The 17,233-nt window shown below is 40.8% G+C and overlaps 1 protein-coding gene across 1 annotated transcript in view; it reads left to right on the plus strand.

Annotated features, from left to right (window-relative positions):
- Positions 1-751: 751 nt before the first annotated feature.
- LOC131990706 (NLR family CARD domain-containing protein 3-like) overlaps positions 752-17,233 on the plus strand; it is a 33,765-nt gene continuing 17,283 nt past the window's right edge. Inside the window, exons 1-7 of the mRNA XM_059355822.1 lie at positions 752-849; positions 1,317-1,430; positions 5,983-6,049; positions 6,240-6,477; positions 6,671-8,471; positions 8,563-8,736; positions 16,725-16,898. Of these exons, the coding sequence (XP_059211805.1) occupies positions 782-849; positions 1,317-1,430; positions 5,983-6,049; positions 6,240-6,477; positions 6,671-8,471; positions 8,563-8,736; positions 16,725-16,898 (2,636 nt within the window). The 5' untranslated portion in view covers positions 752-781. The remainder of the gene's footprint in view (positions 850-1,316; positions 1,431-5,982; positions 6,050-6,239; positions 6,478-6,670; positions 8,472-8,562; positions 8,737-16,724; positions 16,899-17,233) is intronic.

A 17,233-nucleotide genomic window follows, 5' to 3' on the forward strand; every position in this document is an offset into this window, starting at 1 on the left:
GAAATGTGGTGAGTGATTGTATGGGGATTAAGGAAACATCTAATTAATTTAGCAGATATTGTCAGTGATTGGGTTTTTATTCGATGACCTTTCTAGTTCGAGGTCAAAGGCAAAGTTACAGTCACCCATGATTAGAACATGAGTACGTAAATCAGGAAGGAAAAACTTTTTGAAAGGAAATGCTCATCATCACAGTTATGTAAACATTAGCTTAAAATAGGTGTGTTATGTAGGTGGACAGTGACCACAACAAACCTACCAGATGGACCAGAAGTAACATGGGAGGGAGGAAAGGAGTGTTCCTATTTAATAAAATTGCAGTTTCCCAAAATTAAAATGGACGCTTGAGTGAAACATTTGGGTGACTTACCATTTTACAACAAATGTTCTTGGCTTTTTCAAATGTTTCCTATAGAAATTCAATTTTTCAGTTTTATAAAATGAGTCAAAGCTTTTCCCTCTTTCACAACGTTACAAAGAAATCCTGAACAAACAGTGGGGTGGTGGTCAGCAAAAATTAGGTCTGTCTAAATAAAATGGCACCATGCCGTTTCTCTTCAGATTTTGTCTTTAGTCCTTTTTAAATATCTCATGGCTTTATATAGCAGATAAAGTTCCACAGTTGTCAAATGAATGTTTTACTTGTTATCAGATGAAACCCCATAGGTTTTAGACACAATTATAGCATTAGATTATTTACAGATAATTTTATTGAGACTTTAAACTTTCTCTCAGGATCCATAACCAGAGACTGGACTCTCCTGAACCCAGCAGTGTGTCCATGAAGAGTGACCGGTCTATGTTTAGACCTATTGAGTTCAGAGATGGACCCTACTCAGCTAAGCAAAGGTAAGAATCTGAACGTATGGGACCCTTATATTACACTTTACTTTTCGGTTCAGTCAACTCTCAAGAGGAAACATGTATGAGCCATATTTCCTCATCACCAGTGTCCAATTTGTTTTTCTCTCTCACCATATGTCTGGTTTGTTGTGTTGTGTTTTTTCTTTGTAAACTTTCAATCTTGTCAGTTTGTTAATTTTTGAGGTTTGGATTGGAGAAAAAACAATAGGGAAGGACCCCTCAGTTAAGAACCAAAGGGCAGCAAAGATTAGCCAGCTATGCTGTGTTATAAGAAAAACTTAACACTCTCTGAAGGTTAGATTCTCACAGGCACCTCGGAAAGAGAGGACCAGCGAGCAGGCAGCCTTCATAGTGGACCCGTTTGGGTTCTCTAGGTAGCTAAGAGGCCGAAAACGCAATGGCAATTAGATTATTTACAGATATTTTTATTGACACTTTAAACTTTCTCTCAGGATCCATAAGCAGAGACTGGACTATCCTGAACCCAGCTGTGTGTCCATGAAGAGTGACCGGTCTATGTTTAGACCTATTGAGTTCAGAGATGGACCCTACTCAGCTAAGCAAAGGTAAGAATCTGAACGTATGGGACCCTTATATTAGACTTTACTTTTAGGTTCAGTGAACTCTCAAGAGGAAACATGTATGACTCATATTTCCTCATCACCAGTGTCCAATTTGTTTTTCTCTCTCACCAACTGTCTGGTTTGTTGTGTTGTGTTTTTTCTTTGAAAACTTTCAATCTTGTCAGTTTGTTAATTTTTGAGGTTTGGATTGGAGAAAAAACAATAGGGAAGGACCCCTCAGTTAAGAACCAAAGGGCAGCAAAGATTAGCCAGCTACGCTGTGTTCTAAGAAAAACTTAACACTCTCTGAACATGCTATTGCTATAAATATACTGGCCAAATCAGCAGAGGCAGAGTGTAGAGGCCCCCTTTCCAAGTTAGGTGTATGCCTGCCACCAATTCTGGCATTCATGGACAACCTCAAAGTATGTCCAAAACATCGGCCCCAGGCTGCAGATGGCTGCTGAAAAGCCTGGAGAAGCTTGTCTCATGAGCACAGATAAGCTTCAAACCAGCAAAGGCCAGGTCCTTAGTGCTGATAAAAGGAAAGGTGGCTAACCAGTTCCGCTTTTCTTTAGTGACACTCAGATTTCATCCATCTCAGAAAAAAAGTATAGGGACTGGGCTAGATGTTCATCAGCTCACTAAATGATGCTGATTACATCAAAGCAACAGGGCAAGAAGTGGAGAATCACCTGAGGGCAGTCGACAAGACTGGCCTCCCAGGCACGTTCAACACCGAGATCTACCAGCACACAATCCTTCCTCCAATCCTGTTGCCTCCTTTTGTGTATGAAGTCCCAATGTCCACAGTCGGGCAGAAGATAAACCAGTATCTCGACAGGTGGCTGGGGCTCCGCATGAGTCTAAGCAGTATTACACTATGTGGGCAGGAGAACAGACACACACTACCACTCAGCATTGTTAAGGAGGGGTTATGGTCACATGCACAAGAGAGGTACTGCTGTACAGAGATTCCGGGGAACCTAAGGCATCTGGTGCCGGAAATTGAGGTGAGGACAGGGAGGTAGTGAAATGCTTGTATGCTGTGAGTCCTGGCTTTGGCACAGGATGCTTCTGGGCCATGTGGTGTTAGGAAGGGCTGGGTTAGGCAGCAACCCATCAAAATGTTGAGACCAGGCACTGGATCACAAAATAAGCTGGTCCTCAGCGTATCAGGTTCCTTGTTCAGTCAGTTTACGATGTGCTTCCAACTCCAGTGAACCTCTGCTGCTTGGGAATAGCCAACACCCATGCTTGCTCCTTGCGTTCTGGGACTGGGTCTTTGGAGGACATTCTCAGCTGCTGCCCAAAAGCCCTCAGAGAGAACCATTACCATCTGCTCCATGACCAGCTGCTGAAGACAGGAGCTGTGTCCTTCTGCTCAGCCATCGGCCTCTCCAAACATCAGAAACCAGCAAAACAGACCATCCACTTCATTAAAGCTGTAGAGACATCAGGACGACATCAGAGGGCACTGACAGGACTCCTGGCAATGGCCCACGATTGGCAGTTGATGGTGGACCTGGGCGAACAGCTCCAGTTCCCAGAATTCATTGCAGTCAATCTGAGACCAGATAAAGTCCTCCTGTCAGAAACAACAAGACAGGTCGTCATGCTTGAGCAAGCAGTACCATGGTAGGACCAGATTTCGGAGGCTACAGAGTGAAAGCGAGCCAGGTAAGCTGACCTGGTAGACGACTGCCGCAGACAAAGGTGGAGGACTTCCTTCCTGCCTGTTGAAGTTGGCTGCAGGATTCACTGCCTGAATAGTCTGCAGGGCATACAATCTCCTGGGCATCACAGGTGTCCACAAGAGGCAGACCATCAAGCACAGCATTGAGGCAGCAGAGAAGGTCTCAAGATGGTTGTGGTTAAGGAGGAGTGAGACGTGGAGGAATGCTATTTGGACACAAGTCAGGATCTGATCAGCCCCGGTTTCAGAGGATTTCACTGTATATGTCTGTTGCTGACACTCAACGGAGGCGGTCGCATCTTTTTTTCTCTCTCCCTCCCTGTGTTTTTCCCTGCTTCGCTCCTCTCGTCTCCTCTTGTCTCGTCTCGTCCACTGTCTAACTTTTGGAAGACTCTCTCTACACTGCTCTCAAAAACCAAAAACCATGGATTTGATCAACTGGTCTCTTAACGCAATTGACACCATCTTCTCGACGAGAAGCCGGGGCTCAGGGGAGCCCGCCTGTCCCGAGGGGACTTTTGTGGCCGGTTAAACGATGGACGCCTGGAGCAGGTGGCGTGTCTTGTGCCTGGCACCTCTGTCTCTGGAGGACATTGAAGATCTTTACCTATTCGGAACCGTGATAACAGGGTTTTCGCTGATGGGATTGGGCTTTGCTCTGGTTTATCGAAACACAAAGGAAACGGTGTCAGCTGTAAAAGGCCCCATCAAGCTGCCCGTGATGATTGAATCAATGGCCAGGGCTGTCGGAACTCAGACTGTGGTTACAAACCGCACCGTGGATACCATTCAGGGAAGGGTGACAGCCCTGGAAAGGGATCGAATCGGAGACCAGTAGGGACATTTTTACCATCGAAAGGATTAGTAGCAGAAAATCGCTGCAACTTCCTCCCTCAGTACAAATTCCAATCTTATCTGGCTTCCCCAAACAACAGCCTTGGCTCGATGGCCGTTGCTAATCTTCCCTGCTGAGGAATGTAGTGAGACACTACCATCCCATCCTCCCCCCTCTCAACTCCCACAACCACCTGTTGAACTGTCTGCCTTTGCCTCGGAGCCCAGGAAGGAAGGTCATCTCCTTAGCAACGTCCAGGCTTATCGCTTTTGTTATTCCAGCGAACTGAGACGAACTGTTTGGTGCTTGACAAAGGCGGGTCTCAGGCCTACACACACGAACTTCCACATAAACAGACATGCATACACCCCCCCCCTACCTACCCCCCAACCCAACGCCTCCGACGCTTCGTACCCCCAGCGAGACAGGCGGGTACGTCGAATGCGCGGTAATCTCTGCAGGTCCGGATGACCGCCTGGCTATGCCGGTTCCCCCCTTCCCATGTGGCATGTCAAAAGCCTGTTCATGTTGTTGTGAAAATGTATTATGCTGATGTGCTGAGGTTTTTTTCACGCTTTTTTCCTCCTTTCCTCTCCTCACGTGTGCTGTATTTCTCTCTCTTCTCACCCTGTCGTCCTGTCCCGTTTACCTTCGTCATATTGATTGTTTGTGTGTGTTGTATACGTTTGGATAGGATGATGGCCAATTTCGTTGTAATGGTACTTGTTACTTGATCAATTACAATAAAGGGAATACTGAACTGTACTGATACTGATATATATATATATATATATATATATATATATATATATGATTGTATAGAGCTATTGGTGACTTCAGATTCCTGCTCTAATTTAGCTAATCATCACAGGCTGAGAGGATTTGTCCAGTCCGCCGTTTAACGTCTGCAACCATAAACGTATCCGTTCAGCTCCAAAAGGAGTGTTTGATGAAGTAATTGATAAGAATGAATGACAGTTCTTTTTCAACTATTCCTGTTCTGACATCCAACAGCAGCGAAATATCGTTACCCTGAAACTCTTCTGTTTCTCTCTATTTCCTTATTGTTTTTATAGATTATTGTTAGTAGTAGTTGTTTCTCTCTGAGTTTCTGCAGACTTAAAGTAACATTTACATACATAGTAGCAGTACCTCTGTCAATAACACACAAAAATCCTCTGACAAATCTTGATGTTCAGCCTCTCTAATGTTGGCCATTTAAGCTTTTGGGTCCTTTACCATCCTGACAGTGAAACAGGAAATCTCACAGCATTGTTAAGGGTTAGCTTACTCGTGTCTTTTGCTGATAAACCATTTATATAATCAGAAAAAGCGACCCAAGGCAAAATCAAGAAAAAAAAAAAAAAATAGGAGCTCTTGTTCTGTCTTACCTGCCTCCCACTGGGGCGCCCGACTGTGCTACTTGGGGCCGGTTTGGAAGTCCCCTGGCCTGCCCCCCTGATGCTCTGGTCTAGCCTCGCCCCCTCACTGTGGCGTATGTTGTTGTTATGGTTGTCATTGTCATGATGTGTTGGTTTATGTTGGGTTGATTATGTGTATGATCTTGTTCTGTGTTGTACATTTGTGTTTTTCTTTGTTGTTGTTTGCGCTGTATGTCTGCTGTCTTTACTTGTGGTCCACATGGTGTAGTGTATTTGTCCCTCATGTCACCTTGTTTGTTACGTCATTTCACCAATAAAAAAAATCAGAAAAACATCAGGATGATCATGTTATTTGACAACTGTATCCCTCGCAGCGCTGGGACCAGCAGCTAACTCTCTAACTTTCTTCCACCGGTTAGGCTCCGCCCAGAAAATACATCATCGTTGTTGGTAAACAGTACACTGTTCTATTAAAAATGATTTCCTACTGTACAAGCCCACTGTGAAAGCGCACTTTCATACTTTCATTTTCATTATTTATTTATTTGATTAAACTCTTTTAATTGTTCCATTCAACATTTTCAGAGTGAAGATTTCAACATTTGTGATCGAACAACTTCTGCATGCATGTTTTATTTACAGACTTGATCCAGAGACCTCAGAGATCTTGAGTGGTCAGCGTTCACAACAGCAGGACTCTATATTTATGGTGTGTATTGGAAGTGTACAGAGTTACAACTGGCAGCTACAACCATAAACAAAATACTGAAATATCGTTCTGATCAGAACATTTTCCATCCTGTACTCCTTCAACTGTTTTTCTGTCTTCGACAGATGAACTGGAGTTTTCTTCTTTAAGCTTGTACTGAAAGCGACATTTATGTACTATTCTGTTCCAGCTGTTGGAGGAGAACATTGTCAGTTTTGTGAAGAACGAGCTGAAGAAGATCCAGAGAGTCCTGAGTCCAGATTTCCCAGAATGCTTAGACAGTCAGAGGGAGGATGAGGAGGTGTTGGACGGTGAGGATGAAGAGGATGAAGAGCAGAGGAGGAGCAGCAGAGAGGCATTTCTGAAGATCACCCTGATCTTCCTCAGGAGAATGAAGGAGGAAGAGCTGGCTGACTGTCTGCATAACAGTAAGACGATTTTAGTAGATTAAACATGAAGGAACAAGTTTGTATCACGTCTATGAATTATTCTTCGCTGTTGCCAGAAACTGTCCTAGAGTGATGAGAGCAGGTAAAAAAAACATTTTGATTTCTTTAACTCTAAACTTATCAGATTTATAGCATCCAATTAGTAATTCAATATTTTTCTTTGTTCATTAAGGAACTGTTGCTCCAGTGTGCCGTCGCAACCTTCAGTCTAACCACCAGAAGAAGTTCCGGTGTGTGTTTGAGGGAATCTCTAAAGCAGGAAACCCAACCCTTCTGAATCAGATCTACACAGAGCTCTACATCACAGAGGGAGGGACTGCAGAGGTCAATGATGAACATGAGGTCAGACAGATTGAAACAGCATCCAGGAAACCAGACAGACCAGAAACAACAATCAGACAAGAAGACATCTTTAAAGCCTCACCTGGAAGAGATGAACCAATCAGAACAGTGCTGACAAAGGGAGTGGCTGGCATTGGGAAAACAGTCTTAACACAGAAGTTCACTCTGGACTGGGCTGAAGACAAAACCAACCAGGACATCCACTTCACATTTCCATTCACTTTCAGAGAGCTGAATGTGCTGAAAGAGAAAAAGTTCAGCTTGGTGGAACTTGTTCATCACTTCTTTCCTGATATCAAAGAAGCAGGAATCTGCAGGTTTGGAGAGTTCCACGTTGTGTTCATCTTTGACGGTCTGGATGAGTGTCGACTTCCTCTGGACTTCCACAACACTGAAGTCCTGACTGATGTCACAGAGTCCACCTCAGTGGATGTGCTGCTGACAAACCTCATCAGGGGGAAACTGCTTCCCTCTGCTCGCCTCTGGATAACCACACGACCTGCAGCAGCCAATCAGATCCCTGCTGACTGTGTTGACATGGTGACAGAGGTCAGAGGGTTCACTGACCCACAGAAGGAGGAGTACTTCAGGAGGAGATTCAGAAATAAGAAGCAGGCCGGCAGAATCATCTCCCACATGAAGACATCACGAAGCCTCCACATCATGTGCCACATCCCAGTCTTCTGCTGGATCTCTGCTACAGTTCTGGATCTGTTGGAAACCAGAGAAGGAGGAGAGCTGCCCAAGACCCTGACTGAGATGTACATCCACTTCCTGGTGGTTCAGTCCAAAGTGAAGAAGATCAAGTACGATGGAGGAGCTGAGACAGATCCACACTGGAGTCCAAAGAGCAGGAAGATGATTGAGTCTCTGGGAAAACTGGCTTTTGATCAGCTGCAGAAAGGAAACCTGATTTTCTATGATTCAGACCTGACAGATTGTGCCATCGATATCAAAGCAGCCTCAGTGTACTCAGGAGTGTTCACACAGGTCTTTAGAGAGGAGAGAGGACTGTACCAGAACAGGGTGTTCTGCTTCGTCCATCTGAGTGTTCAGGAGTTTCTGGCTGCTCTTCATGTCCATCTGACCTTCATCAAGTCTGGAGTCAATCTGATGGCAGAAGAACAAACAACTGCCCGACAGCCAAAATTCTTCAGAGAGAAACCTAAACTAAAACATCTCTACCAGAGTGCTGTGGACAAGGCCTTGCAGAGTCCAAATGGACACCTGGACTTGTTCCTCCGCTTCCTCCTGGGTCTTTCTCTGGAGACCAATCAAAGACTCCTACGAGGCCTGCTGACACAGACAGGAAGTAGCTCACAGACTAATCAGAAAACAGTCCAGTACATCAAGAAGAAGATCAGTGAAGATCTGTCTGCAGAGAGAAGCATCAACCTGTTCCACTGTCTGAATGAACTGAATGATCGTTCTCTAGTGGAGGAAATCCAACAGTCCCTGAGATCAGGAAATCTCTCCACAGATAAACTGTCTCCTGCTCAGTGGTCAGCTCTGGTCTTCATCTTACTGTCATCAGAAACAGATCTGGACTTGTTTGACCTGAAGAAATACTCTGCCTCAGAGGAGGCTCTTCTGAAGCTGCTGCCAGTGGTCAAAGCCTCCAACAAAGCTCTGTGAGTAGATATATGAACAACATGAAACATGCTTTCTGTAATACAAGACAAGTAAAACATTTTGTTCACGTTCATCTGTAATCCTCTCCAGGTTGAGTGGCTGTAACCTCTCAGAGAAAAGCTGTGAAGCTCTGTCCTCAGTCCTCAGCTCCCGGTCCTCTAGTCTGAGAGACCTGGACCTGAGTAACAATGACCTGGAGGATTCAGGAGTGGAGCAGCTGTCTGTTGGACTGAAGAGTCCAAACTGTACACTGGAAACTCTCAGGTCAGTATTAATCTTCTCCTAAAGTATCACACTGTTTGTTTGTTTGTTTGTGTTATTTGTCATTAGCAAACTGAAAAACAAGACACAAATGATAATCAAATTACATTTTAAACACAGTAATTTCAATCAAGTACAGCTCTGTTAAAGCTGACTGTCAAACACAAATCTACACAGACAAATGTCTCTTAGCTCAAAAAAATAAAATAAAATTAACACACTAAAATAGGAAATTTGAATCATTGAAAACATGTCCAAACAAGTTAAATATTTAGACCAATGCTGATGAATGTCTACATTTCTTTTAAGGGTAACGGACTGTAACCTCTCAGGGAGAAGCTGTGAAGCTCTGTCCTCAGTCCTCAGCTCCCAGTCCTCTAGTCTGAGAGACCTGGACCTGAGTAACAACGGCCTGAAGGATTCAGGAGTGGAGCAGCTGTATGTTGGAATGAAGAGTCCAAACTGTACACTGGAAACTCTCAGGTCAGTATTAAACTTCTTCTAAAGTATCACACTGGTTTTGAAGAGCCATTTCCTTTAGTTAATCTTCAATTTCATTGAAACAGAAAAATCTCAAATCTACCTGCTTATCTTCGGCTTGGTTTTTTGTTTGTTTGTGTTGGGCCTACGCAACGGGGCGTCAAATATGTTGGGGTATTTCATTTCATTTCACCTTTATTTATTCAGGGAGGGCCAATTGAGAGCAAGCTCTCATTTCCAATGGCGCCCTGATTACAGCACAAATACAATTCAACACATTACAATACATATCCATAATAATATACACTTAACAGAAGCACAATAAATTCAACAAGCACATGCACATTCAGAAATCAGATCAATCAGATCAATAAGAATGCCTTTAAAATGATTAAAAGGAATCATTGTATCCAACTGAAGCTGAGACAGTAGATTATTCCATTTAAAAGGAGCAAAATAAACAAAAGCGAATTTCCCTACCTCCGTTTTAACAGCAGAGATATTAAGAGCCAGTGGGTTATGTGAACGAGTGGGATAGTTAAAAGATCTGAAGCTCAGTAGGCTCGATAAGTAGAGTGGAAGTTTTTTTTAGTAGTGCCTTATAAATAAACATTATACAGTGTTGCTCCCTTCTAAGAGCCAGGGAAGTCCAAGCTAAATTCTGATAGAGATGGCAGTGATGGGTCATGAACCCATCGCCACTAATAAATATAATAGCAGAATGATAAATTGTATCAAGTGGTTTAAGGACCGAGGGACAAGCATGCATATAAATAATGTCACCGTAATCTAAAACAGATAGAAATGTAGCATGCACTATCTGCCTTCTACAGTGCTGAGGAAGACATGATTTATTTCTATAAAAGAATGTCAATATAGGCTTCAGCTTCTTTAAGAGTTCTGCAACATGTAATTTAAAAGACAATTTATCATCCAACCAAATACCCAAATACTTATAACAAGAAACCCTTTCCAAGGGAGTCCCATATTCTCTGTTGAGAGTGAACTTATTTAAGTCAACAGTACGTTTTTTTGAAAAAAAAAAAAAAAAAAATCAAGTACTTTGATTTTCCTGGATTTAGAACCAATTTAAGGTTAGACAGAGTTCTCTGGATGATGCAGAAATCATCTTGAAGATTATTTAGAGCTTTTTCAACAGATGAAGCAAAATAATAAATGATTGAATCATCAGCATAAAGATGAATTAAGCTATTCGTGAGACCACAATTAAAATCATTGATATAAATAGAAAAAAGCAGAGGTCCTAAAACCTAACCCTGCGGTACACCTTTAGTTTAAAAATTCTGATGTAAAACCATTGCCAGTCACAGCTTGGGATCGATCTGATGAATAATTCTCTACCCATTTACAAGAGTTATAATCAAAACCAATATTATGCAAACGCTCAAGAAGGATGGTATGGTCAACCGTATCAAAAGCCTTAGAGAGGTCTACAAAATGGGCAACACAATCAAGATTGTTGTCTAGTGCTTGAGCGATGTCGTTCACAACCTGAGAAGTAGCTGTAACAGTGCTATGCCCAGGCCTTAAACCAGACGGAAAAAATTTTAAAACAGAAAATTCAGATAAAAAAGATCTAATTTGTTTGCTAATCAAGCGTTCTAAAATTTTCGCCAAGCAGGGTCATTTTGAGATTGGACGGTAATTATTAAATTCATTTGTAGGGCCACCTTTGTGCAGAGGAGTTACAAATGCTCTTTTCCATATATTAGGAATACAACCAGTTAAAAGGGTTAGATTAAAAATGTGTAAAAGGACGTCAACAATAACAGGTGCAGCTAGTATAAGAAGTCGGGTATTCAACTGGTCAGCCCCAGTAGGCTTCCTAGGATCAAGACTACACAGAGCACTGAGAACTTCAGATCTATTAAAGGGCCTAAAAGAAAAGATATGGGGACTAGTATTTGCAAGAGTAGGATTAAAATTACTGACCGAACTGGTAGTATGAAAGATGTCACCTGCAGCAATAAAATGTCTGTTAAAAAGAACACATTGTTCTTTTTTATCAGAAATGGAGATGGAGCCCTGAAAATCTGAGTGGGTAAAGATGAGGTCGTTCTATTTGAGAGCATTTTGATTGTTCTCCAGAACCTAGATGGGTTACCAGAAACTTGTCAAACACAAATCTACACAGACAAATGTCTCTTAGCTCAAAAAAATAAAATAAAATTAACACACTAAAATAGGAAATTTGAATCATTGAAAACATGTCCAAACAAGTTAAATATTTAGACCAATGCTGATGAATGTCTACATTTCTTTTAAGGGTAACGGACTGTAACCTCTCAGGGAGAAGCTGTGAAGCTCTGTCCTCAGTCCTCAGCTCCCAGTCCTCTAGTCTGAGAGACCTGGACCTGAGTAACAACGGCCTGAAGGATTCAGGAGTGGAGCAGCTGTATGTTGGAATGAAGAGTCCAAACTGTACACTGGAAACTCTCAGGTCAGTATTAAACTTCTTCTAAAGTATCACACTGGTTTTGAAGAGCCATTTCCTTTAGTTAATCTTCAATTTCATTGAAACAGAAAAATCTCAAATCTACCTGCTTATCTTCGGCTTGGTTTTTTGTTTGTTTGTGTTGGGCCTACGCAACGGGGCGTCAAATATGTTGGGGTATTTCATTTCATTTCACCTTTATTTATTCAGGGAGGGCCAATTGAGAGCAAGCTCTCATTTCCAATGGCGCCCTGATTACAGCACAAATACAATTCAACACATTACAATACATATCCATAATAATATACACTTAACAGAAGCACAATAAATTCAACAAGCACATGCACATTCAGAAATCAGATCAATCAGATCAATAAGAATGCCTTTAAAATGATTAAAAGGAATCATTGTATCCAACTGAAGCTGAGACAGTAGATTATTCCATTTAAAAGGAGCAAAATAAACAAAAGCGAATTTCCCTACCTCCGTTTTAACAGCAGAGATATTAAGAGCCAGTGGGTTATGTGAACGAGTGGGATAGTTAAAAGATCTGAAGCTCAGTAGGCTCGATAAGTAGAGTGGAAGTTTTTTTTAGTAGTGCCTTATAAATAAACATTATACAGTGTTGCTCCCTTCTAAGAGCCAGGGAAGTCCAAGCTAAATTCTGATAGAGATGGCAGTGATGGGTCATGAACCCATCGCCACTAATAAATATAATAGCAGAATGATAAATTGTATCAAGTGGTTTAAGGACCGAGGGACAAGCATGCATATAAATAATGTCACCGTAATCTAAAACAGATAGAAATGTAGCATGCACTATCTGCCTTCTACAGTGCTGAGGAAGACATGATCTATTTCTATAAAAGAATGTCAATATAGGCTTCAGCTTCTTTAAGAGTTCTGCAACATGTAATTTAAAAGACAATTTATCATCCAACCAAATACCCAAATACTTATAACAAGAAACCCTTTCCAAGGGAGTCCCATATTCTCTGTTGAGGGTGAACTTATTTAAGTCAACAGTACGTTTTTTTGAAAAAAAAAAAAAAAAAAAAAAAATCAAGTACTTTGATTTTCCTGGATTTAGAACCAATTTAAGGTTAGACAGAGTTCTCTGGATGATGCAGAAATCATCTTGAAGATTATTTAGAGCTTGTTCAACAGATGAAGCAAAATAATAAATGATTGAATCATCAGCATAAAGATGAATTAAGCTATTCGTGAGACCACAATTAAAATCATTGATATAAATAGAAAAAAGCAGAGGTCCTAAAACCTAACCCTGCAGTACACCTTTAGTTTAAAAATTCTGATGTAAAACCATTGCCAGTCACAGCTTGGGATCGATCAGATGAATAATTCTCTACCCATTTACAAGAGTTATAATCAAAACCAATATTATGCAAACGCTCAAGAAGGATGGTATGGTCAACCGTATCAAAAGCCTTAGAGAGGTCTACAAAATGGGCAACACAATCAAGATTGTTGTCTAGTGCTTGAGCGATGTCGTTCACAACCTGAGAAGTAGCTGTAACAGTGCTATGCCCAGGCCTTAAACCAGACGGAAAAAATTTTAAAACAGAAAAATTCTGATAAAAAAGATCTAATTTGTTTGCTAATCAAGCGTTCTAAAATTTTCGCCAAGCAGGGTCATTTTGAGATTGGACGGTAATTATTAAATTCATTTGTAGGGCCACCTTTGTGCAGAGGAGTTACAAATGCTCTTTTCCATATATAAGGAATACAACCAGTTAAAAGGGTTAGATTAAAAATGTGTAGAAGGACGTCAACAATAACAGGTGCAGCTAGTATAAGAAGTCGGGTATTCAACTGGTCAGCCCCAGTAGGCTTCCTAGGATCAAGACTACACAGAGCACTGAGAACTTCAGATCTAGTAAAGGGCCTAAAAGAAAAGATATGGGGACTAGTATTTGCAAGAGTAAGATTACAATTACTGACCGAACTGGTAGTATGAAAGATGTCACCTGCAGCAATAAAATGTCTGTTAAAAAGAAAACATTGTTCTTTTTTATCAGAAATGGAGATGGAGCCCTGAAAATCTGAGTGGGTAAAGATGAGGTCGTTCTATTTGAGAGCATTTTGATTGTTCTCCAGAACCTAGATGGGTTACCAGAAACTTGTCAAACACAAATCTACACAGACAAATGTCTCTTAGCTCAAAAAATAAAATAAAATTAACACACTAAAATAGGAAATTTGGATCATTGAAAACATGTCCAAACAAGTTAAATATTTAAACAAATGCTGATGAATGTGTCCATTTCTTTTAAGGGTAACGGGCTGTAACCTCTCAGGGAGAAGCTGTGAAGCTCTGTCCTCAGTCCTCAGCTCCCAGTCCTCTAGTCTGAGAGACCTGGACCTGAGTAACAACAAACTGAAGGATTCAAGAGTGGAGCAGCTGTATGTTGGACTGAAGAGTCCAAACTGTACACTGGAAACTCTCAGGTCAGTATTAAACTTCTTCTAAAGTATCACACTGGTTTTGAAGAGCCATTTCCTTTAGTTAATCTTCAATTTCATTGAAACAGAAAAATCTCAAATCTACCTGCTTATCTTCGGCTTGGTTTTTTGTTTGTTTGTGTTGGGCCTACGCAACGGGGCGTCAAATATGTTGGGGTATTTCATTTCATTTCACCTTTATTTATTCAGGGAGAGCCAATTGAGAGCAAGCCCTCATTTCCAATGGCGCCCTGATTACAGCACAAATACAATTCAACACATTACAATACATATCCATAATAATATACACTTAACAGAAGCACAATAAATTCAACAAGCACATGCACATTCAGAAATCAGATCAATCAGATCAATAAGAATGCCTTTAAAATGATTAAAAGGAATCATTGTATCCGACTGAAGCTGAAACAGGAGATTATTCCATTTGAAAGGAGCAAAATAAACAAAAGCGAATTTCCCTGCCTCCGTTTTAACAGCAGAGATATTAAGAGCCAGTGGGTTATGTGAACGAGTGGGATAGTTAAAAGATCTGAAGCTCAGTAGGCTGGATAAGTAGAATAGAAGTTTTTTTTAGTAGTGCCTTATAAATAAACAATATACAGTGTTGCTCCCTTCTTAGAGCCAGGGAAGTCCAAGCTACATTCTGATAGAGATGGCAGTGATGGGTCATGAACCCATCGCCACTAATAAAGATAATAGCAGAATGATAAATTGTATCAAGTGGTTTAAGGACCGAGGGACAAGCATGCATATAAATAATGTCACCGTAATCTAAAACGGATAGAAATGTAGCATGCACTATCTGCCTTCTACAGTGCTGAGGAAGACATGATTTATTTCTATAAAAGAATGCCAATATAGGCTTCAGCTTCTTTAAGAGTTCTGCAACATGTAATTTAAAAGACAATTTATCATCCAACCAAATACCCAAATACTTATAACAAGAAACCCTTTCCAAGGGAGTCCCATATTCTGTGTTGAGGGTGAACTTATTTAAGTCAACAGTACGTTTTTTTGTAAAAAAAAAAAAAAAAAAAAAAAAAAATCAAGTACTTTGATTTTCCTGGATTTAGAACCAATTTAAGGTTAGACAGAGTTCTCTGTATGATGCAGAAATAATCTTGAAGATTATTTAGAGCTTGTTCAACAGATGAAGCAAAATAATAAATGATTGAATCATCAGCATAAAGATGAATTAAGCTATTTGTGAGACCACAATTAAAATCATTGATATAAATAGAAAAAAGCAGAGGTCCTAAAACCTAACCCTGCGGTACGCCTTTAGTTTAAAAATTCTGATGTAAAACCATTGCCAGTCACAGCTTGGGATCGATCAGATGAATAATTCTCTACCCATTTACAAGAGTTATAATCAAAACCAATATTATGCAAACGCTCAAGAAGGATGGTATGGTCAACCGTATCAAAAGCCTTAGAGAGGTCTACAAAATGGGCAACACAATCAAGATTGTTGTCTAGTGCTTGAGCGATATCGTTCACAACCTGAGAAGTAGCTGTAACAGTGCTATGCCCAGGCCTTAAACCAGACGGAAAAAAATTTAAAACAGAAAATTCAGATAAAAAAGATCTAATTTGTTTGCTATCAAGCGTTCTAAAATTTTCGCCAAGCAGGGTCATTTTGAGATTGGACGGTAATTATTAAATTCATTTGTAGGGCCACCTTTGTGCAGAGGAGTTACAAATGCTCTTTTCCATATATTAGGAATACAACCAGTTAAAAGGGTTAGATTAAAAATGTGTAAAAGGACGTCAACAATAACAGGTGCAGCTAGTATAAGAAGTCGGGTATTCAACTAGTCAGCCCCAGTAGGCTTTCTAGGATCAAGACTACACAGAGCACTGAGAACTTCAGATCTAGTAAAGGGCCTAAAAGAAAAGATATGGGGACTAGTATTTGCAAGAGTAGGATTAAAATTACTGACCGAACTGGTAGTATGAAAGATGTCACCTGCAGCAATAAAATGTCTGTTAAAAAGAAAACATTGTTCTTTTTTATTAGAAATGGAGATGGAGCCCTGAAAATCTGAGTGGGTAAAGATGAGGTCGTTCTATTTGAGAGCATTTTGATTGTTCTCCAGAACCTAGATGGGTTACCAGAAACTTGTCAAACACAAATCTACACAGACAACTGTCTCTTAGCTCAAAAAATAAAATAAAATGAACACACTAAAATAGGAAATTTGGATCATTGAAAACATGTCCAAACAAGTTAAATATTTAAACCAATGCTGATGAATGTGTCCATTATTTTTAAGGATAACGGGCTGTAACCTCTCAGGGAGAAGCTGTGAAGCTCTGTCCTCAGTCCTCAGCTCCCAGTCCTCTAGTCTGAGAGACCTGGACCTGAGTAACAATGACCTGGAGGATTCAGGAGTGAAGCAGCTGTCTGTTGGACTGAAGAGTCCATTATGTAAACTGAAAACTCTCAGGTGAGTGTCTGTATGTAAACAGTTAATCTTTTTTCTTCCGCTCATCCTGCTTTAGGCTCATGTTTGGGAAGACTGTCAACATATTTTGAATTTCCTGTTGTTCCTCTGATTTTTTCTATCAGTCTATCAGGCTGTCTGATCTCAGAGGAAGGCTGTTCTTCTCTGGCCTCAGCTCTGAGCTCCAACCCCTCCCATCTGAAAGAACTGGACCTGAGCTACAATCATCCAGGAGACTCAGGAATGAACCAGCTGTCTGCTCTACGAGAGGATCCACATTACAGACTGGAGACTCTCAGGTATGGACAGACAACAGGAGCTTACACTGCAGGTGTCTCCAGTTTCTTTATTTACATTTTCTTCAACTCTTTCTTAGAAGTTATTATTAAGCTAACAGGAACCGTGAAAACAAGCTTTCATGCCGAAGTTCATTATTGACCTTGACAATAATAATTTGAATGCCATGTGTTGTGGTTTCAACCTCTGGACAGAGATTCTTTCATTAAAAAAATCAAATATATATTCTGGAGATTATATGTATGAGGCATCAATATTACATGCATGCAATTACATTATAAATGGTTTTCTGCTGGGGGGCGGCTTTTTTTAAAGCAGAGACTGCCCCCGAAAAAAA

The sequence above is a fragment of the Centropristis striata genome, chromosome 18 (assembly GCF_030273125.1).
Source record: "Centropristis striata isolate RG_2023a ecotype Rhode Island chromosome 18, C.striata_1.0, whole genome shotgun sequence".
Lineage (NCBI taxonomy): Eukaryota > Metazoa > Chordata > Actinopteri > Perciformes > Serranidae > Centropristis > Centropristis striata.